Raw genomic sequence first — 27,743 nt, forward strand, 5'->3', positions numbered from 1 at the left:
CAGTAGACTGCTGCTGCGGGCCATAATCAGATTATTTTCCACTCTTTGAGTCATTACTGGAACTCATTTTCACCTTTGAGTATTATTATTTTGAAGTAACTCTTGATTGAGTCTAGCTTTTCCTCTTTGGGTCTTCTAACTGGTCAAAGTGCTTTTCAAAAAGAAAACGTCTAAAGATGAGCAGAGACTAAACCAGAAAACTTTTCAGTCTCATTTGCTGCAGTAAAGACACTTTGTGTTCAGCTCTGGCATGAGTGGTGGAGGGAACAGGATTCTGGTTTCACTGGGTTTCCCTCTGAGGCGGGACTGCATATTTCCTTTGCTCTTCAAGTTCACGTTTCATTAACATCCGTCTCGGATAACTCCCGCTCCTCTGTGTGTCTGCCTGTTCAGGTTGCAGCGGGCCGAACCGCAGCAGAGCCAGGTAAAACTCTGGGTTGGTTGGCTGGAATCCATTCTCAGGAGCCCGAGAACAAACCGCTTTTCTGCCTAGAACCCTGAAGACATGGAGGTGGCAGAAGACCTGGATGAACTCACGCAGTCGTCAGACACAGCCACAGAAGACATCGACTCCTCTGGCTACCATCATGCATCTCTTCTGGTCCAGAAGCTGGACTCGGCCAGTCTGGGTACAGTTCCACTCTCTGAACGTAAAGACGCCGCCTGTCGACGGTGGAAGGAAACCTTTCTGCTCTTCTCTGCCCACAGACCCGACCAGCATCGCCAAGCTGCAGAACATTTTCCATGAATACGAGCGGACCATCCAGAAGGTGAAGAGTCGTCATGGTTACCTGTCAGACAAGGTGAACCAGCTGGATGCGGAGAGGGTGGAGTTAAAGAGCTCGCTGGAAGAAGTCAAAGATGCAAAATCTGCACTGGAGCGAAACCAGCTGGAGCTGCAGACTGAAGTCACGAACCTGAAGTACGAACAGCTTTTACTCTGAAAAACATCGAACTTTATTGATTCTAAACAGCTTTTATTCTGAAAAATATCAGAACTTTATTGATTTGAAAAAGCTTTTACTCTAAAATACATCAGAACTTTATTGATTCTAATAATCTTTCATGGTTTTGCTGCAGCTGGTGACTTCTCTGTAATGTTTTTGTCCTGAACTTGTTTCAGATTCCAGCTGAAACAGGAGCAGGAGAACCGCCGCAACGCCGACAGCATGTACCACAGCACCAGAGACAAGCTGAGGAGGACGGAGGAGCAGCAGCAGCTTGATCTCCAGGACAAGCAGAAGGTGGAGCTGATGCTGAGAAACCTGGAGCTGGAGATGAGGACGCTCATCAGCAACACGAAGCGGGTCGGTCTCTGTTTCTGTGAAGAAGCCTTCACCTGCTGGGCTCTAACCAAATGTTTGTTTGCCGTTCCACAGCTGGAGGAGGAGCACAGTGAGACCCAGAGGCTGCTGAGTCAGGAGCGCAGCGCCCGGACACTGCAGGAAAACCTGCTGAACAGCCACCTGAGGAGACAGCAGGAGATGGAGGAGGAGAACAAGAGGAGTGTGAGCAGGAGCAACGAGGTTGGTTTTCGTCTGCAAACATTCAGAGGTTTTAATAAGCACATTAAGCAGGAACAGAGTATTGACCTTACAAAGGAACATGACCGTCACTGTAGTTCTGTTTGAACGGTGGATAGATGATAAATTCCTCCTGAAACCAAACTGGAAACAGTGCACCTGTAGGAGATGTGGAGTCTGGCAGACCTGCCAAAGGTGTTTGAGCCCAGTTCTCAGAATCTAGAGGAAGACCATGATAAAGAGGATCCTCCTCTTCTCAGCCACCATACTCACAATCTCCAGGAACATCCCATAATGAGCCAGATCTCTGCTCCTGTTGTGGGTTCTCTTCCTGTTCCTCTCGGTGTCTCCGCCCCCCAGCTGTGGGCGGAGTTTAGGTGCAGTGACCCAAACTCTGGAGCACCTCCTGTTTTCTCCGGCAGCGTTTGTTGTCATAGACGACAGCTGATGGTGTATGCTGATGATGCTCATGCAGACCATGAGGTGAACAACAGCAGGAATACCTCCCTCTCACTATGTAAAGTCCACGTCCATAAAACGGGCCGACAAGAGAAGAACCAAAACACCAGTAAGCTAAGACATATCTCTGGCGGCTGGATTAGAAACGCTCAGAGTCTAGTGGGAGAACTGCTCTGGAAACTGGTAGTTCCAGGAAAGAGAACGATGTTCAGCCGTGTGTTCTTGTGTTCTGTCCTGCAGGCCTTGTCTCAGCTCACCGAGGCCAGCGACCGGGAGAGGGAGCTGCTGCAGCAGATCTCCACCCTGCAGGCTCAGCTGGCCGTCCTGAGGACCGACCTTGACCGGTCCCAGTCCAGCGGGAGCCTCAGGGAGAGCCAGCTGCAGGAGGAGAACGAGGCGCTGAAGGAGAAGCTGGAGGATGTCCAGCGGGACCTGAAACTTAGCAACGAGGCCGTGACCCAAACCATCTTCAGCTGCAACAACCAGCTGACCGCGCTCCAATCTGAGCTGGCCAAAACTGCCAGCCGCCTGGAAGGTGAGCGCCAACTCCACGAGTCTCTGGAGGCGGAGCTGGAGTCGACGCGCAGCCGGCTGACGGGAGCGCTGGCGGAGGTGGATCTGCGGCTGACTGCTCATTCCGAGGCGGAAAAAGCTCTGCTGCGAGAGAGGGAGGAGCATCAGCGGCTAAGAGACAAGATCAGAGGTTAGCATTTCATCCTGACTAGATCAAAGCATCTTTACCTGAGGGACGTTTAGCCCCTCCCTCAAGTTTAAGGTGCATTAACACAGAACGCGATTTACGCGGCAGAAGCGGCCAACTTCAATGTTAATCAATGGTTGAGGCGCGATTTGAGCAGCCGGCGCGCCACAAAGGTCAACACCAGCAGCTCCATTTGAGCGACGAGGCGCAAATTGGGCGGCATGGCCAAAATGTAAATTCGTGAAGATTGACAGGTTGCTGCATCGCATCAGCAGATCAGGAAGTGAGCTTTGAGCAGGGGATGTTCTCAGTGACCATCAGAATACTGGAATACTAATTCAATACAAGCATTTCTGTCCTGTTGCAGCGCGGCGGTTCTCTGGTTGCAACCAGACAGCCTCACAGATCTCAGCGGAGCTTGCTCCTCCACACGCAGGGAGACAGAGAGCCACTGCGGGGAGCTGGGCGGCGGGAACCGCGGGGCGCGGAGCGAAGTACCAAAATTGGCGCCGATTAAGAACCAAAACAAAACCAAAGAACTGCTTTGGCACTACAACCACATAAAACCCAATCGGTGCCCAACTCTACTTTGCTCCTGCTCCGGAGCTCAGTTGCTACGTATACCGGCAGACAGCGAGATGCTGCGGGGGTTGCCAGCTCGGGTCTCATCGAGATATTAAATACAAGGGAAAAGGACATTAATACAAACAGTGAGTCTTCAAGCTCAGCCACAGAGACACGCAAAACCGCAGAAGCGGCTGTCATACAGACACAGCCTGTGTACCGGGAAAATATATGAATAATAATCAAAACCCAAACATGGAGACACAATTACTGATGTTTTTGTAGAAATCTTCACAACAAATAATCCTTATTCCTCAACATCATATGCGTCTTCCATTCTTTCTGAGTAAGATATCCACAGACAGAGCTGGTAGCTCCTCCCACATGCAGCACGGCGTCAGGAACAAATTTTTTGACGGGCAGCGAGCAGCATATTCATTGCGTGGCGAAAGAGGGGTGCGGCATGCAAGTTTGTCGCACGAATCACGTTCGGTGTGAAAGCACCTTTAGAGACACGATCAGAGGTTAGTGTCTGTGAGTCATGACTCAGCATTTCATCCTGACTGGACTGAGACATCTTTACCTGAGGGACGTTTAGCTCCTCCCCCAGGTTTAAAGACCTGGGATTCCAGACATCCATCTTTCTGAAGTGTTTCCAGTCCTTTTTTCTTCATGGTTCCTAGGACAAAGTTTCTGCAGAGCACCAGCAGTTCATCAGAAATTCATTCTCAGAAGTACGATTTCAGGTGTACTTCTAGACAGACAGAACATTCAGAACGCCGTTTCCACAGGAATTTAGAGGCTTTAGATACAGCCTCTCCGAGCAGCTGCTGTGAGCTGGACTTCTTTCTGAAAACTGGTCTGCTTACAGGTGAAGCGGCGAGCCAGCGTGAGGCCGTCGGTGGCCTGACCCAGAAGCTGGCCAAAGCCGAAGCTCACGAGAACAGCCTGGAGAACGAGCTGCACCGGCTCACGCTGCAGCTGACCGAAAAGAGCCTGCTTCTGGACGTCCTCCAGCGGGAGAAGGAGCAGGCGGCGGTGCGCGTCAAGGAGCTGGAAGCGGCGCTGCAGGCAGAGCGGGAATCCGGCAGCCGAGCGGCGGCGCGCCAGGAAGCGGCACAGGAGCGACTGGCGCAGGCGCACAGCGACGCCATGCTGCTCAGGCAGCAGCTGGAGGAGGCCCAGAACAAAGGCTCGGCCAAAGAGCGCGCCGTGACCGACGCTCAGGAGCGCTTCAGCGACATCCTGTCCAAACTGCGCTCCGACTGCGAGGAGAGGGTCCAGCTGCTGGAAGAGCGGAACAAGGAGCTTGCCAAAAAAGCTGCCGACCTCTGTGAGAAGATGTACAAGCTGGAGGAAGAGAAGAACGACAGAGAGGTGAGGCATCCGTCCACTTCCCTCCTCAAAGTCCTCTCCATCCTCTAACCCAACTCGCTCTGAATAGACAAACCTGCGGCAGCTGCAGCAGGAGTTAGCCGACTCTCTGAAGAAGCTGTCCATGAGTGAAGCCTCCCTGGAGGTAAACACTCGCTACCGCAGCGACCTGGAGGAGGAGAAGACTCGGCTGCTCAGAGACCTGGATCGGCTCAGAGCCAAGGTGACGGCAGCAACCATCTAGAACATCCACTCACACTGCACTCATGAGGGGGGATCATTCCAGGGTCCATAAAGGTGTCCAGCATATCTCAAACATTAAACAAGGGCAAACCTGTACGACCACGCAGGTGTCACACCTGACATTCTCCGGTTGTAGACTGCCCTCACTGAACCCATTGAGTGAGAATGCACATTTTTCTATGGGCGTGCTGCGGGCGACAGGTCATAGAGAACTCTTACTGCAGGATGGCCTGACCAGGATGTCGTCAATGTGTCTAAGTCACAGTATCCTTACAAATACTTTACAATACACTTACTACACAACGTTCCATGTTAACTCAGTCCCGTAAGGTGGCTCAAGACCTCTACACGCTAAAACAGAAACCTGCAGCACGTACAGATGGATGTGACCACGCCCCTGTGAAATGTGACCACCCCTGTGAAGTGTGACCACACCCCTGTGAAATGTGACCACGCCCCTGTGAAACATGACCACTCCTGTGAAATGTGACCACGCCCCTGTGAAACATGACCACTCCTGTGAAATGTGACCACCCTTGTGAAACGTGACCACATCCCTTGACATGTAACCACTCCTCTGTGAAATGTGACCACGCCCCTGTGAAACATGACCACCCCTGTGAAATGTGACCACGCCCCTGTGAAACATGACCACATCCCTGTGAAATGTGACACCCTTAGTGGTCAAAATGAGGGTTAAATTAAGAAAACACCAGCAAACATTTCAATGTTGGCCCCATATGGTTACTTTTGGCCTAAACTGGTGTTCTCCAAGTGGGTTTGTCCGCTAGTTCCATGGTGGCCCCATCTGTGTTTGCCCACACTGGCTTAAGTGGACACTCAGTGGTCTGGGTCGCTGGGCAATGGAGCTTGCTAACTCGCTATGCTGTTCACCAGGCAGCTTGTTAGCTCGCTAACTTGCTGCGCTGTCCACCGGGTGGCTGGTTAGCGTAGGGACCCAGACCACTGAGTCTCTACCTAAGCCGGTGTGGGCAAACACAGATGGGTCCCACCAATTCAGCCCAAAGGTAAATCATATGGGGCCTACATTGAAATGTTCTCTGAGACAAGATCGTTTCCATCAATGCAAACACTCACATTGGACCCAAACCTGTCACGATGGTTCCTAAAACCACCAGCATCTGCTGTTGGAAAAGGATGAACTGTGTTTGATTCAACGTTCAGGATTCATTCTAAACTCAGACTTTTCTTTGTGTTTACTAAAGCTAGACCCTAACATCTTCTGTCTGATCACAGCTGGAGGAAAGTGAAGACCAGTTTGTGCAGGCGGAGAGACGAGTCCACGCTCTGAAGAGCAGCTTGAGTGAAAAGGAGCAGGAGCTCGCCATGACCGGTCAGAAACTGCAGGAGGCGCTGTCTTCCTCTGCAGCGTCAGCGCTCACCAGCAAGCAGCTGGAGGAGGAGGTGCAAAAGTACGGAGCCGCATGATCTAGGACCATTGACTATTTATATAGAACTGGACTTAGTGACTCCTCCTCCTGGCGTTCCAAACAGGAAGTGGCTCCCATAGACTTCTGTAGAGGAATAAGCAGCTGTTATTCTATTGGTCAGAATAACATTCTGGATACTTTGAACATCTTGATAATCTAATGTTTATTATAATTTTCTGTAGTTATAAACGGACCAATCAGACACCTCAAAAGAAAGGTGTCTGCTATCAGACATTGACTGAGATATTCCTGAGCCTTTCAGTGGAAGGGGCGTGGCCTGTCAACACGCTCACTCCTGATTGCTGAGAGTGGTTGCTATAGAAACATTGATTGACTTGGACCAATCACTACTCACTGACATCTGGCTCCATTATGGCCACGCAAAAAATATCTATTGAATTGACTTTGTTTGAACCTGGAAGCAAACCTTATTCTATGGGTGACATCGCAGTCCCTCAGTCCAGTTCTCATATACAGTTGCAGTAAGGGAACGAGTGACAGAACCTTTTGCTCCTCCCTCTCCAGACTGGAGATCGAAAACGCCAAACTGGAAGCAGCTGCAAAGCAGCAGAGCAGGAAAATGGAGGCTCTGCAGAAAGAGGCAGAAGAGGCTGTGAAGGTGAGTCCTGGGGGGCTGCCGCCCCCCCCAGAACAACGGTTACACCTGCAGGGCCTCATCAGCTCACCACAGCCATTATTCTGACATTCAAAGTCTGCAATCTTTTTCCAGCTAACTGACTGCTCACCTGGAGGAGGGGTCAGTATGATGCACATAGACTTAGTCTCTGTGGGGTTTCTTCTTCTTCCCTTCTTTTAATTATTCTCTACAAGTTGACATTAGTTCAAACTAACTTGGTGGTTTTGGGCTCTGTGGGCTGCAGGAGCTAAAACTGCAGAGAAATGACTGTCGTTTAAGCTTCTCCTGGTGACAGAAACACCTTTGGTCCTTTTCTGATTTGTATGTGTGCTGTCTGTCTTTGATTCTCTTCGTCCGGAGCAGACATTTGCATGTTCTTTCCTTCTTTGGGAGAGCGTTTGGGATCGTTCACAGCTCCTTGTGCCGTCACAGGTCCGCGGTCATCTGGAGGGCTTGGTAACAAACCTGCAGACCAGTAAGATGACGTTAGAGGAACAGCTCAACAAGGAGGTAGCAGTCGTGTTTGAATCCAAAACATTTTCTTTACAACAAAATCAAGTCATGAAACAACAAGAGAGAGAAATGTCTCTAATTCCAGGTCCAGAAGCAAAGCGTGATGTCTCACACGGCCCAGGACTCTCAGGCGCTGTGGGAGGAGGAGCTAAAGAGCCGTTCTAAGCTAGGAGTGCGTCTGGCAGAGCTTGAGAAAGAAAAAGGGGAGCTGAGCGCCCAGGTAAACTCTGCTTTCATCACTCTCACGGTTTCAGTCCTCAGGAGGTTTCCCCGCTGAAGACATTCAGCATGACAAACCCACAGATGTGATGTCTGAAAGCACACAAGAACATTTCCAAAATGAGATCATCCTAATCCAATCTAGAAGAAAGAAACTTTGTACAAACAAAAGTAACAGATCAAACACCTGCAGAGTGATCATCCCAGGTGACCTTCATCAGCAGTCCCTCCAACTATTGATGGTCTGTTTCTTAGAAGATCTCAACAGGCTCAGATTAAACTGACACATCATGTCTAGTTGTTTGTTCTGCACTTGTAACGACTCCAGTGTAAGTAAGCGGCTGCTGTTTGCAGATGGAGGTAGAGAAGAAGAAAGTGAAGAAGGTCTCGGAGCAGAAAAAGGCCGTGGACACTCGCCTGGATCAGGAGATGAAGAGAAACGCAGAGCTTCAGAAAGAAATGTACAGGTGACTCTCTGGCTCCCCTTTGTGGCCTGTGGCAGTCACTCCTGGTGTTTAGACGCAGCATATCTCCAGTAGTCTCCACATCCTCTCTGGTTCATGGACGTCCCCTCAGTGTTTCAGCCTCAGTGGTATCTACAACATTCTCCTCATATCCGCAGGGTTAGAGACCGGAGACATCTGCGAATGCGGAGAACCCCACCCACCACCCCACAACCGATGGATGCCCGTTACCGATCCATACTTCTAATCATGCTTTAACATTTATGAATAACATTGGAGCTCAGCATAAAGACTGTTTTTATTCAGAACAGCAGCGTTCTGATGAGGAGTCTCTCTGTGCTATAAAACCTGCTCTGGATGATAATTATCCACCACGATTATCTTCTTCAGCTGATCTGGATTGCTTTGAGTCAGCTGATGCCGTTTCTCTATGGAGGGGCATGGGGGGGGGTTGGGCTGCTGAGGTGCATCTCCACCCCCTCTGGGAGCAGAGATGCACCTCAGCAGCGCAGCACCTCCGTCGGACACAAACCTTTCAGACAAGCGTCTTGAGTTGTCTGAGCTTTTGTGACGAACCAGAAAAGTCACAAGACTGAAAAGAAAGTGCGAATGAGAAACCGCAAGTAAGAAACCACTGATAAGAAAATGGCAAATAAAATAAAAAAACGCTGATAAGAAACTGTGAATGTTTGGTTTGTGATGTGTTTATAGTGTTTGTGTGTTTCTTGTGTGTAACACACACTGAGGGTGTGTGACATTTGTATTATGGTCTTTATAAAATGGTTTTTTTGTGTGTAACATGTGCCGTGCATGATTTATGTTTTGTGTCACATGAGTGAATTTGTGACAGTTTGTATAGTTAGATTGTTGCGTGTGTGTCCCATTTGTATGTTTGTGTTTTGTGTGTGTAATCTGTTGTTTGACATTGTGTTTCTGTTCCTGACGTGTGCAATGTGACATTTTTATGTTTGTAAAATGTGTTTTGTGTGTATCACGTGTTGTGTTTCTCCTTTCTGGTGCATTTGGTGTGTTATGTGTGTGACATGAGTGTGTTTGGGTTTCAGGCTGAAGACTCTGCTGAAGACGGCGAAGAAGAAGCTGCGGGATCAGGACGCCGGCGCCGCGGAGCTCCTGTCTCCGTCCAGCAGCGTTCGGATGGAGCACAGCAGACACGCAGCTGACGGACGGATGCAGGACAGGGTTAGTCCCTCTGATGGAGACACACCCTCTTTGAGCGGACTTCTGTTGTTCATAAACAATACAGATTCATATTATTGAAATGCATCTGAACATAGACGTTTCAGATTAAAAGTCTTGGCTGGGTCTACAGCCTGAGACTCCAGAGCCTCATGCGTCTCTCCTATGTGACGTTTAAAAAAACTGTTGTAAGCAATAATGAGTTATTTGACTGAAGAACATCGTCTTATCTTCACATGCAAGGTTGTAAAATCTGTCCACAAGATGTTTTATTCTGAAAGGAACTTGTATTTGCTGCTATGCAAAGTAAAAGAAGTTGTGTGTAGAATAAAAATGAAAATAATTGCATATAATTCAATTACTGTAGATAGTAACAGTTACATTGAAAATGAAGTGACTGCGGCTCTCGCCGGGTTTTGGTCTGTGATGACTTTACAAACTCAAAAACACATTCAACACTGACACAAGCAGACTTTATCTGATCTGGAGAGGCTGCAGGACCAAAAAAGATGCAGATAATGTCCTCTGGATGTATCTTGATTTATTAAAGTTCATCATAGACACGGATAACAAAAGATATGTGTACGATTGTTCCAAAATAAAAACTCAACTAAAGCGGTCAACAAAGAATACAGGGCCCTGTACACCCTCTCGGAACCAACAGAACCGAACCAAACCCAGGTGACAGGTCCGCCTAATAACGTCTTTCCTCATCATATTAACTAAATATGATCATGTCTGCTACATGATATTTAGCTTCAATCAAATGTTTTAACAAGTTTGAAAGACTGGATTAGCGAGCACTCATCGTAGGTAAAATATTCATTTTTAAACCCTCAGTCAAAGGTCTGTTAGCGGTTTAGCTCAGGAGCTCTCACAACATTCCACATATAGAAGAATCGATGCTAGTTTACATCCTTCCAAGCTTTTTGGAACAGATTTGAACCCAAAGATACGATTTATTCTGTCTAACCTGTGAAGCGTGCACAGTTTGCGGTTTGGTAGAGAGGTTTGACGCTGGAGGTTCTTCCTGACATGAGACGGTGTTTCTGAGGCACGGCAGACCCGGTTATGCAGCAGCATGAAGGTCTTGTTTAAGGATCCTGCTAGATTAGGATCGTTGTGTCGGTCTTACACCCAACCGACTGAGCCGTCCTAAACTTAACCCTAAACTAAGTAAGACATATGAGCAAAACCACCATTTTCCCCCTAAAATAATCGGTTACACTCGTTGGGACAAAGCAGATGAAAACTTGTTTATCGCGACTAAAAAACATGGTTTTACAGAAGTTCAATCAAAGAGGGCTGGATGTGGTTTCCGACTGTGTGCAGGTAGAGGATCTGCAGGTGCAGCTGCACAGGGAAGCTGCTCGATGCAACCAGCTGGAGCGAGTGAACGGAGAGCTCCAGAACCAGCTGGACTCCCTGAGCAGCTTGAGCCATCAGAACCAGCAGCTGGAGAAGAGCAAGCATCAGCTGGAGGAGGAGGTTCTGGATCTGCGGCGCCGCATGGAGGCCACGCAGGCCGAGTACAGCCAGGTGGCCAAGGAGCGGATCCGGCAGGAGGTGCAGCACAAGCTGGAGGAGGTCAACCTCTTCCTCCAGGTAAAGGCAGACGGGAGCATCTGTGGCTCCTCCCACAGACAGGACTCGCGTGACGCTCCTCTCTGTGTTCCAGACCCACGCCGCTTCTCAGGAGGCGCTGGACCAGATGAAAGCGGCCAACGAGGCCAGCCTGCGCTCTCAGTTTGAGCGGAGGATCCGAGAGCTGGAGGCGGAGCTGGGGCGGGCCCGCAGCACTGAGCAGGACAGCCTGACGCAGAGAGACTCCACCCGCTTTGAGCTGGAGCGCTTCAAGCAGCTGCACTCGGAGGAGCAGCGTCTCCGCAAGTCCTTGTCTGCCAAGCTGGAGAGGTTCGGGAGAAAACACAACCGGCATGCAATCCAGGGCTGGACCGGGTCAAGGAGAATCCGTGATCCGCTCCAGCCCTGAAGCAAACCCCGAGTTCTGCAGTGTCTGGGTCGAGACTTGTCAGAAAAAAACCTGTAGAACTCTGAAAAAAGTTTGTAAGTGCCGCTCCGATCGTCTTTTGATCCGTTTTAATAATGATGACGAGTTTAGCCAAAATTCAAAACTGTCGTCTTCCAGAACTTAGTTTCTGCATTTTTCTGTCTGCTCCTGATTTACAGCACATAAAGAAATACTTACAAATATAATTTTAAGCTTAACATGTTCTAATCACTAAAAACAGCATTTTCATGGGCTTGGGGTTTTAAAAGTTTCAATATCTTCATAACAAAACGAGGAAAACAAACATTTACAGAGTTTTTTCTGTAAATGACTCTGACGGTTTCCTTTCATCTCTGCTCTGAATTAAGTTTGGTTCTGTGTGGTTTTACCTCAACCATAGAAACGATTCTTTCTCTGGTGTGACAGAAGCTGCTGTCGTCCTCAGGGCCAACAGTCGGCTGGCAGAAGCCAACTCCAGGCTGCTGGACGAGCGCAGCAGGTCCCTCATCTCCAGTGGGGGTCTGCTGGGGGCCACGCGGGGGCCCCCGCTGGACCTCAGTTCTCTGGCTTCTCCAGCTATCTCTCACGGGCCTCTCAACCTTGGGGTTTCCCTCCTCAATCCTGCCCCCGAGGGCCAGCGCAGCGGCGTGGACGACTACCTGGCAAAGGTCAGCGGCGTCCCTCACTTCCTGCTTTTCCTTCTGTGTCGAGCTCTTCTCTGAACTTTCCCTCTAACTTGTCTTCATTTCTCACCCTTTTAGCTTCTAACTCAAAAGTCTGTCTGTCATTTGTCCTGTCTTCAGCCAGACTCATGACCAGGTGTGTAGCCGTGTGACGGCGCTCAAACTGTGTGTTGCTGCACCACAGGCTGGACTTTACCTCACAGAAATGCAGATGAAGCTCTTTTTAGGGCTGGGCGATATAAAGAAAGTTACAATTTTTTTCAATTTTATTTCACGATTTTTTTTTAATAAATTCAAATTACAAAAAATTGAATTATAATGATTTTAGTTGAAAGAAGTAAACACATTTTGAAAAAATATTTTTATTTATTCAAATTAAATAGTTATCTATTAAGATTCATCTGTTAATAGTGCAAGGACTGAACCTTCTACTGCTACAGGTAATGCATTGCTGTCAAATGAACAGCTTCTAAATATCTGAGTTTTTATTTTGCCTTTGTGCTAAAATCCATAAAACAGAGCTTGTAAATGATTGTCACCCAAGACCAGAAATGAGGGAGACTGATGAAGTTTAACAGCACAAATGACTGATAAAGTTTAGCAAAGTCCTTTTCCTGTTAAAAACATCTCAAAGTGCTAAATAATAAAAATATTAATAACAATAAAAACACCCTTTACCACATTTTCAAATGAAACTAAAAAAGCTCAACAGTGACGCCACGGATTAAGAAAATTATTTGCGAACTCACTTAAACTTCTTACAAAGAAAAAAAAAGAGCGAGCCACAATAAGATTTAGACTCTTAAAGTAGCTAGCTACGAGCTAGCAAAACAATGCAGCAACGTGCATCTTGACCGCACATTTTACGTGTTTCCAACATGAATTTCCATCCGTTTTTGTGCAGGTTGAACGTAAATATAGGGCTGAGAATCACTGGGTACCTCACAATACGATACGCGATACATGGCTCACGATATCGATAATATCGCGATACTGCAATAATTGTTAAAAATCCTTTCTAATAACTAGCATTATATAGAAGAACATGTTTTTTTGGGAAAATATATCCCCATTTATCTTTTTTAGCTTTAACACAATCAAAATAAACAAGTTTTCTTATTTTGTGCAACAAATTAAAGACACTTTTGTTCAACATCAGTAAAACTATGTCTTTGACAAGCATTGACACCAACTGAATTGGAATTATCTGTCAGATTCAATGTTAACAACAGTAAATATGAACAGCAGTGACACTACTTAGTGCAGAATTGTTGTAAACATCAGAACAAAAATTAAATAAGTCACGTAGTGACAGCTATCTACCTCCAAAAGAACGTCACACCAAAGGATGATGAATATAATGTTTTACAGCCTCTCTCAAAATTGACCTAATTTTTTGTGCACTTTTCTCTCACTTGAAAAGGGCTGAGCATCCAAAAATAAAGGCTGATTTACTCAGACTGTTACTTGAGATTATTTTTCCAATTTTTATCATTTTTCCATTTAGTCAGTCAGCAGTCAATAGGTAAAAACCTTAAAACACACATAATAATGGCAATAAATATAATTTTAAGTGCTTCAATTAATAGGCAACCTCCCTAATTTTACAGTGAATTCATGTACTTTTTTTTAATTACATTTAAATTTAAGTTCAAACATCAAATCCTGCATTTTTTATTAAAGAATTACTTTAAATTAACATTAGTAAAAAGTAATTACATTTTTTGAAAACTTCACATTATAAATTTACCAAAGTTACACCGTACAGCAGCAGGTTAAACATCGAAGTGCATGAAAGCGAAAATTCCGACGGTCCCTACGAAGCGCGCGCCCAGTTCCCACAGCAAACAGGAAGTAAGTGATCGCTGACATTCTAGCGCTCAGACAAAGTCACTTCTTACCGGCTGGATCTCCTACAGATGGATGATAAATGCTGACCGGGAAAACATGCTTCACACACGCGCTGAAGAGCCCGACTCTCACCGGTGCTTCTCCCGAATGAGCGCGTGCATCAGTGCGCCCATCTACTCAACAATTCCGCCGCGCGACTCAGACGCTCGGCGCAACAGACTCTTCAAATGAAAATATAATATCGATACTTGGTCAGAACCCATCGAGAAATGATCGTAGGACTAAGTATCCCGATATATCGCAATATCGATATTTTGGCACACCCCTGCGTAAGTATGTGCGATTAACATCCGCTATGTTTTAAATTATGAAACATTAATAAAAACATACATCGAAGAACCAAACTAGCATGCAACTCTCGAATTGCTAGCACCCACTTTTGCACACAGTTCACGGTTCTCAGCCTGATTTCTCTCTATTAAAATGCGATTCCTGTCCTGTGATGATTCCTCTCCATCGGATTATTTTGTTGTCAAGGTTTTTGAAGTCGATTGTAAAACACTGCGTCTCCTTTTGTTACTTTTTCGGACTTCCGTTATTCATTACTCGAGAAGACTCGATCCATAATCCGATAATGATGGGGCATGTCTGTCACGCCGTATGTCACGTGACTTCCAATCCAGTAATATATGTCATTGGGTGTATTTGAAATCCCCCGGCGCCTCGCCTCCATCGTCGGCGAGACTAAGCTGCTGCTGGAGGGGGCAGAGAAAGACGCCTGAGATGAAGGAGAACGACGAGACTGTACGAGAACAAGGAGTTGGGGGTTGTCCTTAACATTCGGCTGAAAGTTAATATGCCACTCCTCCTAGTATGATTTGTGCTGTTGTGTCTTTTATATTATTTTTTTAACATCTTTAAAAATAGCCGTGGGATTCATTGCATGTGCACTGTCCCAAATAAATAAATAAAATTAAATTAAAGTTAAGTTTTAGAGACAACATTAACAAATATGACCACAGATTATTTGAAATCTTGTTTATTTTTTCATCAGTGATTCACTACCTTCCAGAAAAAGTAAAAGAAATACACCAATGTCCTTCATTTAGCACCAGTTATTTCACACCGAACTACAAGAACTGTGTGGACACAGTTTCCCACAATGCATTGTTTTGTAGTCATCAAGGCGGCCTGCAGCCAGCGCAGTACCTATTTTCTGGCTGCGCTGGCTTAGGAAGGCGCCTTGAACCCGCCCCTTTCTCGCGATACTTGGTGACGGCGCACATTTGACGTCAGTGCAAGAAACTAACCAGCATGCACCGCAATCCAGGCACAGGCAGTCAACAAGCTTTTGCCTTCTCACTCTTGCAGCTTTTCGTAGAAGATCGTGATAAAATGATCTCTCAAAAATGACAGATTGTCAGCTTTGGAGATCGTAAGACGGTTTTATATCGTCATATCGCCCACCCCTAGCTCTTTTATTTAAAAATATTGCAGCTGTTTTCTAATTTCATGGATTTTGTCAAACCAGCACCTCCATCAGTTCTGTCCCTGAAACACAAATACTCTTTATAGTTTAAAAACTGGAGTAGGAACATTGTATAAAAGAACTGGACTGAGTGACTGTGATGTCATCCATAGAAAACGGCTTATACACAACCAAATTGAATCAATTCAGCCATTTTATTTCACAAAATGAACGCCACCACGTTGGAGCCAGACGTTAGTAAACGTAGATCAGACCGAGTCTGAGTCTCCATCTCTGGCAAAGACGGTAACAGTCAGTAGCTGCGTTTACATGTGCAAAATGTCCTTGATTAGATCAAAGATCAGATTAGATTAGAATAGAGCAGTTAACATGGACCCTGAAAAACTTCATCCGATTGTAACAAACGTTTCCATGCACCGCACGGTTGATCAGAATAAATCATGTTGACATGCGCAGAACTGTCTAATATACCGGAAATTGTCATAGAAGAAATAATGAGTTCCGTTGTAGACAAACAAAGATTGTGTATAGAGCCAGATGATACTCTGAACGTGCTTTCATTAGTATTAATAATATTTTTAAGAGACTCTTCGCTCATAATTTTCTAAATCCGTGCAGCAATGTGCATATTGCCATCACGTAATTATGTGGGAATAAGATAAGTCTTTATTTGGTTTGGATGTGATTGGAAATATGAATTTATGTGATTTTTACACGGATTCTCAGGACTGTTTGGTGAGCGGAGCGGCATTTCCGCTTTCAATAGCCGCCTCCGCCGGCTCATACCGTCCTGAAGCCGCTCGGAGAGACAGTTCTCCCAGGAAACATGGTTCTCCTGAATCCAGCGGGTCTCTCGCACAGATCAGCCGGACGGACTGCGGTCCGAAGCTCACAATGTAACAAAGCACCCCCGCGCACGCACTCGAGGGCTCACACATCCGGGAAAACTTCAAGCAGGTACCAGGGGAGGTTGGTGACATTGAGTCCGAGTGGACCACGTTCTCCACCTCTATTGTCTCTGCTGCTTTCCGGAGCTGCGGCCGCAAGGTCTCTGGTGCCTGTCATGGCGGCAACCCCCGAATCCGATGGGGGACACTGCAAGTAAGGGATGCCGTCAAACTGAAGAAGGAGTCCTATCAGGCCTGGCTGGATTGTGGGATTCCAGAGGCAGCTGACAGGTACCGGCAGTTTAAGCAAGCTGCGGGCCGGGCTGTGTTGGAGGCAAAAACACGGTCCTGGGAGGAGTTTGGTGAGGCCATGGAGAAGGACTATCGGTTGGCCTCAAAGAGATTCTGGCAAACCATCCGGCGCCTCAGGAGGGGAAAGCAGTTGTCTGTAGGCACCGTTTTCAGTGCAGGTGGGGATCTGCTGACCTCAACTGGGGACATTGTCAGGCAGTGGAAGGAATACTTTGAGGATCTCCTCAACCCTGCTGACACGCCTTCCGTCGAGGAAGCAGAGGCTGAGGACATTGGGGTGGAACTGTCCATCACCCAAGCTGAGGTCACTGAGGTAGTCAAAGAGCTCCTCGGTGGCAAGGCTCCAGGGGTGGATGAGGTTCGCCCTGAGTACCTCAAGTCTCTGGATGTTGTGGGAGTGTCTTGGTTGACACGTCTCTGCAGCATTGTGTGGCAGACAGGAACCATACCTCTGGACTGGCAGACTGGGGTGGTGGTTCCCCTTTTCAAGAAGGGGGACCAGAGGTGTGTTCCAACTACCGGGGAATCACACTCCTCAGTCTTCCTGATAGTCGAACCTCAGATTCAAGAACAACAGTGCGGTTTCCGTCCTGGTCATGGGACAGTGGACCAGCTCTACACCCTCTTCAGGGTGCTGGAGGGTTCATGGAAGTTCGCACATCCAGTCCATATGTGTTTTGTGGATTTGGAGAAGGAGTTCGACTGCGTTCCCCGTGGTGTCCTGTGGAGGGTGCTCTGGGAGTATGGGGTCCGGGGAGCCTTACTCAGGGGTGTCCGGTCTCTGTACAACCAGAGCAGGAGGTTGGTTCGCATGGCCGGCAGTAAGTTAGACCTGTTTCCGGTGCACGTTGGACTCCGGCAGGGCTGCCCTTTATCACCAGTTCTGTTCATAGTCTTTATGGACAGAATTTCTAGGCGCAGCCAGGGCCCGGAGGGGATCTGGTTTAGGGACCACAGGATTTCCTCTCCGCTCTTTGCAGAGGATGTTGTTCTGTTGGCTTCATCGAACCGGGACCTCCAACATGCATTGGAGCGGTTTGCAGCTGAGTGTGAAGTGGCTGGGATGAGGGTCAGCACCGCTAAGTCTGAGGCCATGGTTCTCGACCGGAGAAAGGTAGTTTGTCCTCTCTCGGTGGGTGGAGTGCTCCTGCCTCAGGTGGAGGAGTTTAAATATCTTGGGGTCTTGTTCACGAGTGAGGGAAGATCGGAGCGTGAGATCGACAGGCGGATTGGAGCGGCGTCCACCATCTTACGGTCGCTGTACCGGTCCGTTGTGGTGAAGTGAGAGCTGAGTCAGAAAGCAAAGCTCTCAATTTACCGGTCGATCTTCGTTCCATTACTCACCTATGGGCATGATCTCTGGGTCGTGACCGAAAGAACAAGATCCTGACTACAAGCGGCTGAAATGAGTTTTCTCCGTAGGGTGGCTGGGCGCTCCCTTAGAGATAGGGTGAGAAGATTAGTCACCCGGAGAGAGCTCGGAGTAGAGCCGCTTCTCCTCCACATCGAGAGGAGCCAGTTGAGGTGGTTCGGGCATCTGATGTGGATGCCTCCTGGACGCCTCCCTGGTGAGGTGTTCCGGGCATGTCCCACTGGGAGGAGGCCCGGGGAAGACCCAGGACACGCTGGAGAGACTATGTTTCTCAGCTGGCCTGACAACACCTCGGGGTCCCCCCAGAGGAGCTGGAGGAAGTGGCCGGGGAGAGGGAAGTCTGGGCATCTTTGCTCAGACTGCTGCCCCCACGACCCGGTCCGGATGAAAGGAAGAAGATGGATGGATTGAATGGATGGATATTTTAAATTAATACGACACTGCCTGACTCCAGAATGTGCTTGAATATTTTTAAACTCTATGATCTTTTCTCACCTGTGTTATGGAATTACCGTTTGGTCACAATCCAGTCAGACCACACTCAAAACAGATATTCGACAGAAAACCAATTAGATATCACTCTCAAATTTGAATGAAGTATAACACTTTAACCTTTACCAATTTTGTTAATTTTAGATTTTTAAAAATGATTTTTAAATGCCTCAATGAACCGGACCGATGCTCTAAGGACCTTTAAAGATCTAAGGATCTTTAAATTAGAGACTTGCAGTCCTGGTTTTATCAGCAGCAGTGCTGTCCTCATGTTTTAACAGGTTGATTTAATGTGTGTTTTATTCTATTGATTTGTCCCTGTATCTTTTAAACTGGTTTATGTATTTTTTTAACAATGACGTTTTGTTTTATTTCTTGTATTTTACTCTCATTTTACACATATCTGTAATTTGTAAAACAAAAAAAACCCAGCTAAGGACAAGTGCTGCAAACTAGCCATGGCTAAAAGCATTATGATATGTACATGGGACAGTATGTCCATGTTTTTAAATTCTATGGCATATACTGTCAATCAGGGCGGAGTATGTTGGAAAGCCCACCACACAAAATCAATCAAACTTTGGAATTTTACTGAGGCGTCTGATTGGTCCGTTTAGAACTACAGACAAATAGAATAAAAAATCAGATAATAAGTCAGATGTTAAAAAGAATCCGATCCAGAACATTTTTTCTGACCCACAGAATGACTGAGAACAGTCTATGGGAGCCAGAAGGAACTTCCTCTTTGGAATGCGAGGGAGCGGTCATTCTGTCCAGTTCTCATCAACAGTCAATGTGTCGCAGGTTACTTAAGGTAATAACAAAGGAACTACATAAACATCTCCTGTAAGGAGCAGAGGAAGTCCCAACACTACATTTGTTATTTTTTATGTGCAGTAGGTCATGAACGTCCTCCACTAGGGGGCGCTCTCTGCTGGTCAGGACCACACTGCTCCAGTATGGTCATAAGAGTAACGGAGGAGTTACAGCATGCAGACAAACAAGCTCATCATTAGCTGCATTTCCATTACATATTTGCGCAAAACCTTTTTTGAAATTCTTGGAATTTTGAAAAAACACAGTTTCAAAATGACACTGTTGCCATTAAAACATAATTATGCGATAAAGTACAAACCAACTCACACGATAAGTCATTATAAACACAGCGATGGATGAGAACAAGTATTTTTTTTTTTATTTGATTCACTAAAAGGGAGCATTTTGGTGATGTCACAGCACTGTCTGGTGCGTGTGCAGCATCATCAGATGCACGTGAGAAACCTGTTCAGCAGTTTTAAAAAAAAATAACCATTCTAACCAGTGAGCAGCTGGACCTTTTTTCTGTTTGAAAATACGGCATTCCATTCAAGTTGATCTCGGCACTCACGACTTCCCCGTCTAATTCAGGCTGCAAGCTTCAAAAGAGCTGCTACAGATGAAATCTTGGTTGGTAATTTTATGGAGAAGCTGCACAATTCCAAATCGTGGCGCCTGCTGTACAGCACTCAGGACAGACACTTCATAACAAAAAGTGCATTTATTTAGAAATAAAAACGTTTCCATTGCAGTTTTGCAAAAAATGTTTATTTCGATAGTCCCCAAAAACCACCTCCTCTAACCGCAAAAACTTTTTTCAAATGCAAGTTTTTTCAAAATTATGAATTCATTATAAAAATTCCAACTTTATTTACCCCTGCAGGGAAATCCTGTTGTTGAAACAGCATAATAATAATAAGAAAATGCACAATGTTCAGGGAATCAGAATTCTTATGAATATGTAAACACATCACTGCAGAGAAAAACTCTAATATACATTTACACACAAAGTAGATAAAACAGAATACTCGGTTAATGTAAGTGGAGCATGAAGATGACCTGAGATGAAGATGATCTGAGATTAAGATGATCTGAGATTAAACAATAATGTGGTTTTCTTTGGCAGTTAGTTTGAACCCTTCTGCTCTCTTTGGGGTCCAGATGACTCCACCCACATACTGATGTGATTCCTTCCATGACAAATGTGGACAAAGGTGGACAGGATTTTATGTCATGGACATTAGAGTAACTCAAAAATCAATCATAAAAAATGTTCAGGACACTGTCTTGTGGGGTCCAGATGACCCCACTTTTAATGTAAACAAGCCAAGGAGAGTTGAAGGGTTAACTTGGTTATTGTTCAAATAAACATCTTCAACAGCTTCAATACATTCTGTCCTCCAAAACTCGACCTTTGACCTTAGCTGTACTGTTTAAACCAATGGATTGAAGATCACTTAACATGCAGCGTGACAGACATGTGGCATGAATGGAGGAGGTCCAAATAAATATGAAAACAACCACAAAAGGGGGGCGCAATATTTTGTAATCAACTTAAAAAACCATGAAGACAAAATAATGCGATGGAGAGGAATCATCACAGGACAGGAATCGCATGTTAATAGAGAGAAATCAGTCTGGGAACCGTGAACTGTGTGCTAAAGTGGGTGCTAGCAACTCAGGAGTAGCATGCTAGTTTGGTTCTTCAATGTGTGTTTTTATTAATGTTTCATGTTTTAAAACACGGCGGATGTTATTTGTTATGTTCAGCCAGCACAAAAACTGATGGAAATTCATGTGGGCAACATGTAATGTGTGCAGTCAAGATGCACGTTGCTGCATTGCTGTGCTACCAAAGTAACACGTAGCCAGCTACTTTAAGAGCCTAAATCTTGTTGTCGGTTGCACTTTTTTTTTTAATAAAAGAGACATATTTTCACATAATTTTCTAAATCCGTGCCGTCACTGTTGAGCTTCTATCTTGGTCTATTTGAAGGTAAATTTTGAATGTGTTTGAGATGTATTTACCATGTATGTGGTAGAGGGTGTTTGTTTGTTTTAGCACTTTCAGGTGTTTTTAACAGGGAAAGGATTTTGTTACTAAACTTTATCAGTCATTAATGCCATTAAACTCAGGCTCCCTTCTTTCTGGTCTGGGGTGACAAGCATTTACAAGCTCAGTTATAAAGATTTTAGCACGAGGCAAAATAAAAAATCTCAGATATTTAATAGCTGTTAATTTGACAGCAATACCTTACCTGTAAAAGTGGAATGTGCAATTCTTGCTCTATTTACAGATTGATCTTTATAGGGCAGTAACGAGTATCCGGGTGCTCGGTTTTGTGCGATCTGCTCCCAAATTTTCAAGTACGGATATTCGCGACGTCCAAGATCGCTGATTCGCAATCTTTCAAATGTAGTAAATTGTAGTAAAATATGATCAAAATATCAACTGGGGACGATGTATTTTTGCTCTGAAATGCAGATTAATGTAGGATTTTAAGTTTACGAACTAAAACAAAGCCGAAAGAGCCGCCGTACTTCCACTTGAAGTAAACACATCTTGGTGACGGTGAAGCTTCTGGTTTTCAAAGTAAAACTAGCGAGAGCTTTTTTCTGATCAAAAACTGCGACTGAAGTTCCGCTCACAGACATAACTTCTGAAAAAATGAATTAGCTTTAACATCTGAGCTTTAGCTTCAGTGTTTACAATATTTTGTGTACTTCAACATTTGACGTAATTAACGAAACTCCAGCTTATTCTGAAGAAACAGCCTCGCGCTGCTTAAAGGTGGATGTAATCAACGTGAATCAGCTGATTCTGCTGCGGGAAAAAAGACTTTCCATACGGGCTCTGCAGCAATATGTGACGCTTAGAACGTAAAATATTGAAGAACTTTGAGGATAAAAAACTGTGTAGAACATTTTCAGGTGTTGTTGTTAAATGACCCAAAACAAAAGTGATTTTTATCCTTTTATGTCGTTTTACTGCTGAACCAGAAGATTGAAAAACAAAAAAACTAAAATGACAAAAAAAATGTATTTTTTATCTAAATCTTTGTGTTTTTTTAATCAGTGTAGTTGATTATGATCTCCTGTTCTAAATAAAGGTATAAGTGATTAAATACAAATAATTTCAATTTTCATACATCCAGTAAATAGACATACATATAGCAATAAACATTATAATAAAAAGTAAGAATCGTGGTTCAACTCGTGAATCGTTGCTCTTGATTCGTGAATTGAATTGGATCGCCACCTAAGTGATGATCCACAGCCCTAGATCTTTATAGATACTAAATATTTGAATATACTACAAGATCAATCATATTCTAACCTTTCATTTAAGCCATATTTAAAAAAAAAAAAAGTTAAGAAATGAGGGAGCTAGCTGGATTTCTGTGGTTAATATCTGCTTGGCCTCCATTGAATTGAGCAGCGTTCTGCTACCATGACTCAATCCATAACAATGGTGCCTCCACACGCACATCTGTCTATAGCAGTGAATAAGAAAGGGCCGATCTAGTGATATATATCAATGCTTTAAACCCTTCCGCTCTCCTTGGCTTGTGTGAATGCTGACACAGCATGATCCATTTTTCTTCCGAATGTTTTTTGTCGCTCTGTAGCTCTTTAACCCCTTGACCTATTCAGCTCATTCAGCTATCAAAATATTCAGCTCTTTTAGGAGATAGCTGCTCTTAAGTTTCAACTTCATAATTCTTCAACTTTTTAAACTATTCAACCAACTACCACTTTTTTAACTCCATTGAAAATGGCTTATGGGATGTTCAAAAGCTCCTTTTTAAGCAACAAACTTTGAGCTCTACAAAACAATAGAAGTCAAGTAGACTTTCAGCTACAGAAACCATTTAACTTTTAAACTGTTCAGCAGACGTTGGGCTCTTGAATTTGTATTTTTATTTTTAAAACTCCTTATGGTTTTTAAAATATCGCTGTTCAAAGTTGACATGTCATCTTTGAGTCATTTATCAGTTACAAATGAAAAGCAATACAGATTTAGTGTCAGTTGGAAGCAGCAGAGTGAAGGAGAGTGTATTAGAGTGGGAGGAAGAAAACGCATCAAGTGTGTTCAACCTGCTCAAACTCAGCCATTGTGTCCCTCACAGAAAACGTTTAGACATCAAATGTAGGCATTTTTCCTGGCTTTCAGATGATACAACTTTGAAAACCATTAGCCATGTAGTTTTACCACAGCGGCCCCAAATATCAGCAAAACCTGAAGATTTCCTCCATTAAGCCTAATGCATTTTTGGTGGAGACAATTTTTTTGAGGTGCTTTGTTTTTAACTTTTGAGTACTTCTGTATATTTGGGCACAAAAACATGAAAATCGCAGCAAAAACGGTCCAAAATTTCTAGATTCTGACAGTGTTTTTACTTTTACTCTGAGGAAAACTGTTCAAAAGATATGAACTTTTGTTCGGGCCAAGTGCCGATCATTTATTTTCAATGAGAGGCAGACGCAGACGTGCGTGTCCCTGTGTGTGTAATGACTTTGCCAAATTCTTCAGGGACAAAATCAAAAACATTATACAAACAATTGTTTCACCAACTACAAGTTCAGGATATGAACCCTATCCACTAGAAACCAGTTCAAACCCAATGGCTCAGTTTCAACCCATAAACAGTAAAGAACTGCAGGACATTCTATGTCAACTGAACTCCTCCTCCTGCTGTCTGGATATTCTACCCACAAGCTTTTTCAAAAAAGTTTCAAAGATCCTGGAACCAGCCCTGCTCCAGATTGTCAACTTGTCATTAACATCTGGTGTTTTCCCAGAACCACTGAAAACAGCTGTAATCAAACCTCTCCTAAAAAAGGACAGTCTAGACAAAACTCAAATGAACAACTACAGACCGATATCAAACCTGCCATTTTTAAGTAAGATCATTGAAAAAGCTGTTTTCCATCAGTTAAATGAATTCCTAATAAAAAAAAACTGCTATGATATTTTGTGTCAATTGGTTACTTCACTTCTGAGCCAATAGAAATTACATGTGGAGTGCCCCAAGGCTCCATCCTGGGACCACTTCTATTTAACATCTACATGTATGGTTTAGCACCAAAATACATGACTGACCTCCTGACCCAGTATGTACCAGCCAGACCTCTCCGGTCATCAGGATCCGGTCTTTTATCAGTTCCTAGAGTCAGAACTAAACATGGAGAAGCTGCATTCAGCTTCTATGCTCCACAGATCTGGAACAGACTTCCAGAAAACCTTAGATCTGCTGAAACACTCAGTGTATTTAAATCCAGGTTAAAGACTCACCTGTTCTCAGTTTGATTAATATGTATTCAAAAGTTTACGTCCGAACTGTTTATCCAAGCTTGTTTTAAATTCAAATCTATTTACTTTCTTTTAATTTTATTTTAATGATCACATTTTAATATTTATTTTGATTGTTTCTTTTAATGTTTTATTTAATGGACTTTGAATTGTCTCTGTACATGAAATCACACACACAAAGATCTCCAGTCTGACTAAAGCTGTCCAGTTGTTTAAAGTGTGTTGAAGGTTTTTTACCACTAAGTGCTGTAAATGTAAGGGTTATTTTAAACTACTATGGGATCCATCCAAAAATTTTAGTTGCTAATATCTGAGCTCACTTGGTTGTTTTTGAACTTTCTGTTTTTTTTGGGGGGGGGGGCATTTTTGGCCTTTTAGTTGTTATATTGGCATAATTCTAGCTTTTTGGACTATTTTGGCATTTACAAAAAAAACAAGGTTTTTTTTTTAGGCTAATTTGGAAATTTGGCAATATTTATAGCTTGTTATCAGCTTCAGCGATTTCAGCTATTAGCTTCAGCCTTTTTTTAACAGCGTGCATCAATATCAGCATCTTCAGCGACCACACTCACCCCACAGCATTCACACTAGCAATATCGCAGGTAATGCAAATTTTCTAGATGTCTTTAACTTTTGAGTTTCTCTAATGTCAATGGCAGACATAAAATCCTGCCCACCTTTGCCCACATTTGTCATGGAAGGAATCACATGTTAATATATGGGTGGAGTCATCTGGAGCCCAAAGAGAGCGGAAGGGTTCGCCTCTCCAGAGTCGTTTCTCTGCATGAAAGCAGCTCTGCTTCTCTTACAGATGCTGCGGGAGTTGGACCGGAGCATCTCCAAAGAGTTAAGGAAAGGTGAGCAACCGAAGCAGGAGGAGGTTTTAATGCGGGAGGCGTGCATCATGGGAGGGGCCATGTCCTGTGGGGCGGGGCTCACACTGACTGCTGTGTTTTGCTTCCCCAGCCAATGTGGAAGTGGATGCCTGCACACACATGGACCCACTGACCCGGGCGACGCAGGAGTACCTGGAGGTCATGAAGAAAAACCGAAGCCTCTGAGTCATCAGTCCAGCTGCTCAGCTTCCTTATGTTTTAAATCGAGTGTAATTAAATGACTTTTTATATCAATCCTGAACTTAACTCCACCCCAGCAGCACACGGGAACTCTCTCTGCATCGGAGAGCAGGAGTCTGGGATTTCTGGGATGTCCCTGAATGCATCATTTCCTGCATTCCTGACGTTAACACTTCGCATTAATGCAGGAGGGAAAGGCATGACCGCATTCTCACAGGTATTATCATGATGCATGTTTGTAAGTATTTCTCATATGGATGTCGGTACTTGCCATCAGATGGTGCAATATCTTCTCCCATCCAATAGTGTTTCCTTATTTTTATGATGTTATTTATAAATTAATCCCATTGAAATACTTGAATCTGACGACTGGAACCTTCTCCAGCTGAAAACTGTTTGTTTGCTAAATACTGTAACAACTGCGTTACTCATTATGTCACGTTGGTCCCTTTAGGTTACAGTCTCAGACATCTGTGGACGAAATTTTAGGGGAGAGTTGTTGATCTGTTTTCCCTCTCTGCAGAGGATCTTCTCAGAGTTAAATTGAACTCATCATTCCTCAAGCAGACCTAAACGTTTGTTTCTGCTTTTTGGTTAGCTCAGATCTTGTGAAATCTCCAGTTTTTGTTCTATGAGCTTTATTTGACAAATTCCATGACAAAGTCCTCAAACCTACAATCCTTTATTAAATCCTGCAGCTGCAGAGTAAAGACCTTCACTGTTCCTGTAAAATAAAGTCAGTTTTGAGATCAGACTCACTCAGAACGATGAAGAAATATGTGAATATGATCAGAACAATGACTGGTTTCCATCTGTTAGAATGAGGTAGGACTATGTTCATCGTCTTAAACACCGTTTTTGTCTTTCAGAGTCATGAATGAGAAATGATCAGCTCTGTTCTCAGGTGGATCCTCCAACTTAATTAAAAAAGCACATTTTAAAGGTTAAACTAGAGGATTGTAAAAGCTTGTAAAGGGTTAAAAGCTTGTAAAAAATGAATGATGTTGTTATTATTGTTTCCTAAAATAAAGAGAATGTTGCAGAAGAGAATAAGTTATTCAAAACCTTTCTACACACAAGTTGTTTTTCCCAAAGTTTTTGTTTTATCTCAGAAGTTGTTGCTCTGAGGTTTAAGGGCTGAAAAAACTCAGATGTTTTATGTTTTACTGTCTTCTCTGTCCACCGTCAGAAGCTCTGCTCAGTTATAAACCAGTATGCTTTCACTGTCACATCCTTTTGTGTGAAGTTTGAATTCCCTATAACTATTTCTACAAAACATTTGCTGTTTCTGAAAAAAAAATCACAAATTAAACATAAAATCAACAATTAATAAAAACTCCCTGAGAGGTAAAGTTCCACGTTCAAAAATCACACTCCCGTTATCGGGTTTGGGTCACTGAACGCCGCCTTTGACTGCCACCCAAACCGCATTGCCCCACCCCTGAGGAGCTTTCCTGCAGGTGTTGGGCCAATAGGAGAGTGATCCTGCATTGTTCCTTCAGGCTGGACCTGACACCAGCCCGAGGGCGGGGCTTAGAGCTGTAACTGCTGCCACTGTTAAGAAAGGCGAGCAGAGTTGACAGACACGCCTCACCTGAGAGCAGATTCCAGCCGAGACGACCGGAAATCCAGTTGGAACATTTTTTTTTCTCATAAACACAATAAGGAAATTTTATGAGAAAGAAGGAATGAAAAGCTTAAAAACAGGATTCCAGGAAAAAATGTTTCCTGCAGACTCGACACTCTCTGTATCAAAAAAAGTGAAATGGTTCAGATTTTGCTTCTTTTCCAGATTCTTTGTCTCACTCGGCTCATGTTGTTCTACAGCTCCACATGTGGTGGGCCGCCCAGCGCACACCCGCCGGCTGCTCCACATGAGGCTCTGTCCTCCAGCATCACATCCTCTGCTTTCCATTGTCTGAGACATTCACTGAGCAGTCAGTTGGGGCCTTGAGCTTGACATATTCATGCATCTTGGATGTTTCATCCTGGATGGTGGCTTCCACGCTCTCTAGTCCTCGGCCTCCTTCCTTATTTATTTATTTATTTATTTATTCATTTATTTGACAGGGACATTGCACGTTAAAAAGCATTCC

General features: G+C 44.5%; 1 protein-coding gene across 17 annotated transcripts in view; it reads left to right on the plus strand.

Moving 5' to 3' along the window:
- si:ch211-272n13.3 (ankyrin repeat domain-containing protein 26) overlaps positions 1-26,697 on the plus strand; it is a 53,811-nt gene extending 27,114 nt beyond the window's left edge. For 12 of the 17 annotated variants that reach the window (XM_024271680.1, XM_024271720.1, XM_024271689.2 and 9 more), the window contains 20 exons: positions 394-424; positions 494-629; positions 709-922; positions 1,124-1,307; positions 1,380-1,526; positions 2,223-2,685; positions 4,118-4,623; positions 4,691-4,843; positions 6,121-6,296; positions 6,840-6,933; positions 7,045-7,071; positions 7,384-7,461; positions 7,550-7,684; positions 8,038-8,150; positions 9,212-9,347; positions 10,677-10,949; positions 11,023-11,258; positions 11,801-12,023; positions 25,383-25,428; positions 25,538-26,697. In XM_024271680.1, the coding sequence (XP_024127448.1) occupies positions 394-424; positions 494-629; positions 709-922; positions 1,124-1,307; positions 1,380-1,526; positions 2,223-2,685; positions 4,118-4,623; positions 4,691-4,843; positions 6,121-6,296; positions 6,840-6,933; positions 7,045-7,071; positions 7,384-7,461; positions 7,550-7,684; positions 8,038-8,150; positions 9,212-9,347; positions 10,677-10,949; positions 11,023-11,258; positions 11,801-12,023; positions 25,383-25,428; positions 25,538-25,632 (3,466 nt within the window). In that variant the 3' untranslated portion in view covers positions 25,633-26,697. Of the gene's footprint in view, positions 1-393; positions 425-493; positions 630-708; positions 923-1,123; positions 1,308-1,379; positions 1,527-2,222; positions 2,686-4,117; positions 4,624-4,690; positions 4,844-6,120; positions 6,297-6,839; positions 6,934-7,044; positions 7,072-7,383; positions 7,462-7,549; positions 7,685-8,037; positions 8,151-9,211; positions 9,348-10,676; positions 10,950-11,022; positions 11,259-11,800; positions 12,024-12,116; positions 12,175-19,143; positions 19,256-25,382; positions 25,429-25,537 lie in introns of all 17 variants that reach the window. The other 5 variants (XR_002919181.2, XR_002919188.2, XR_004947091.1 and 2 more) reach the window with 5 other exon arrangements.
- Positions 26,698-27,743: the final 1,046 nt, after the last annotated feature.

Source organism: Oryzias melastigma, linkage group LG22 (assembly GCF_002922805.2).
Source record: "Oryzias melastigma strain HK-1 linkage group LG22, ASM292280v2, whole genome shotgun sequence".
Taxonomy (NCBI): Eukaryota; Metazoa; Chordata; class Actinopteri; order Beloniformes; family Adrianichthyidae; genus Oryzias; species Oryzias melastigma.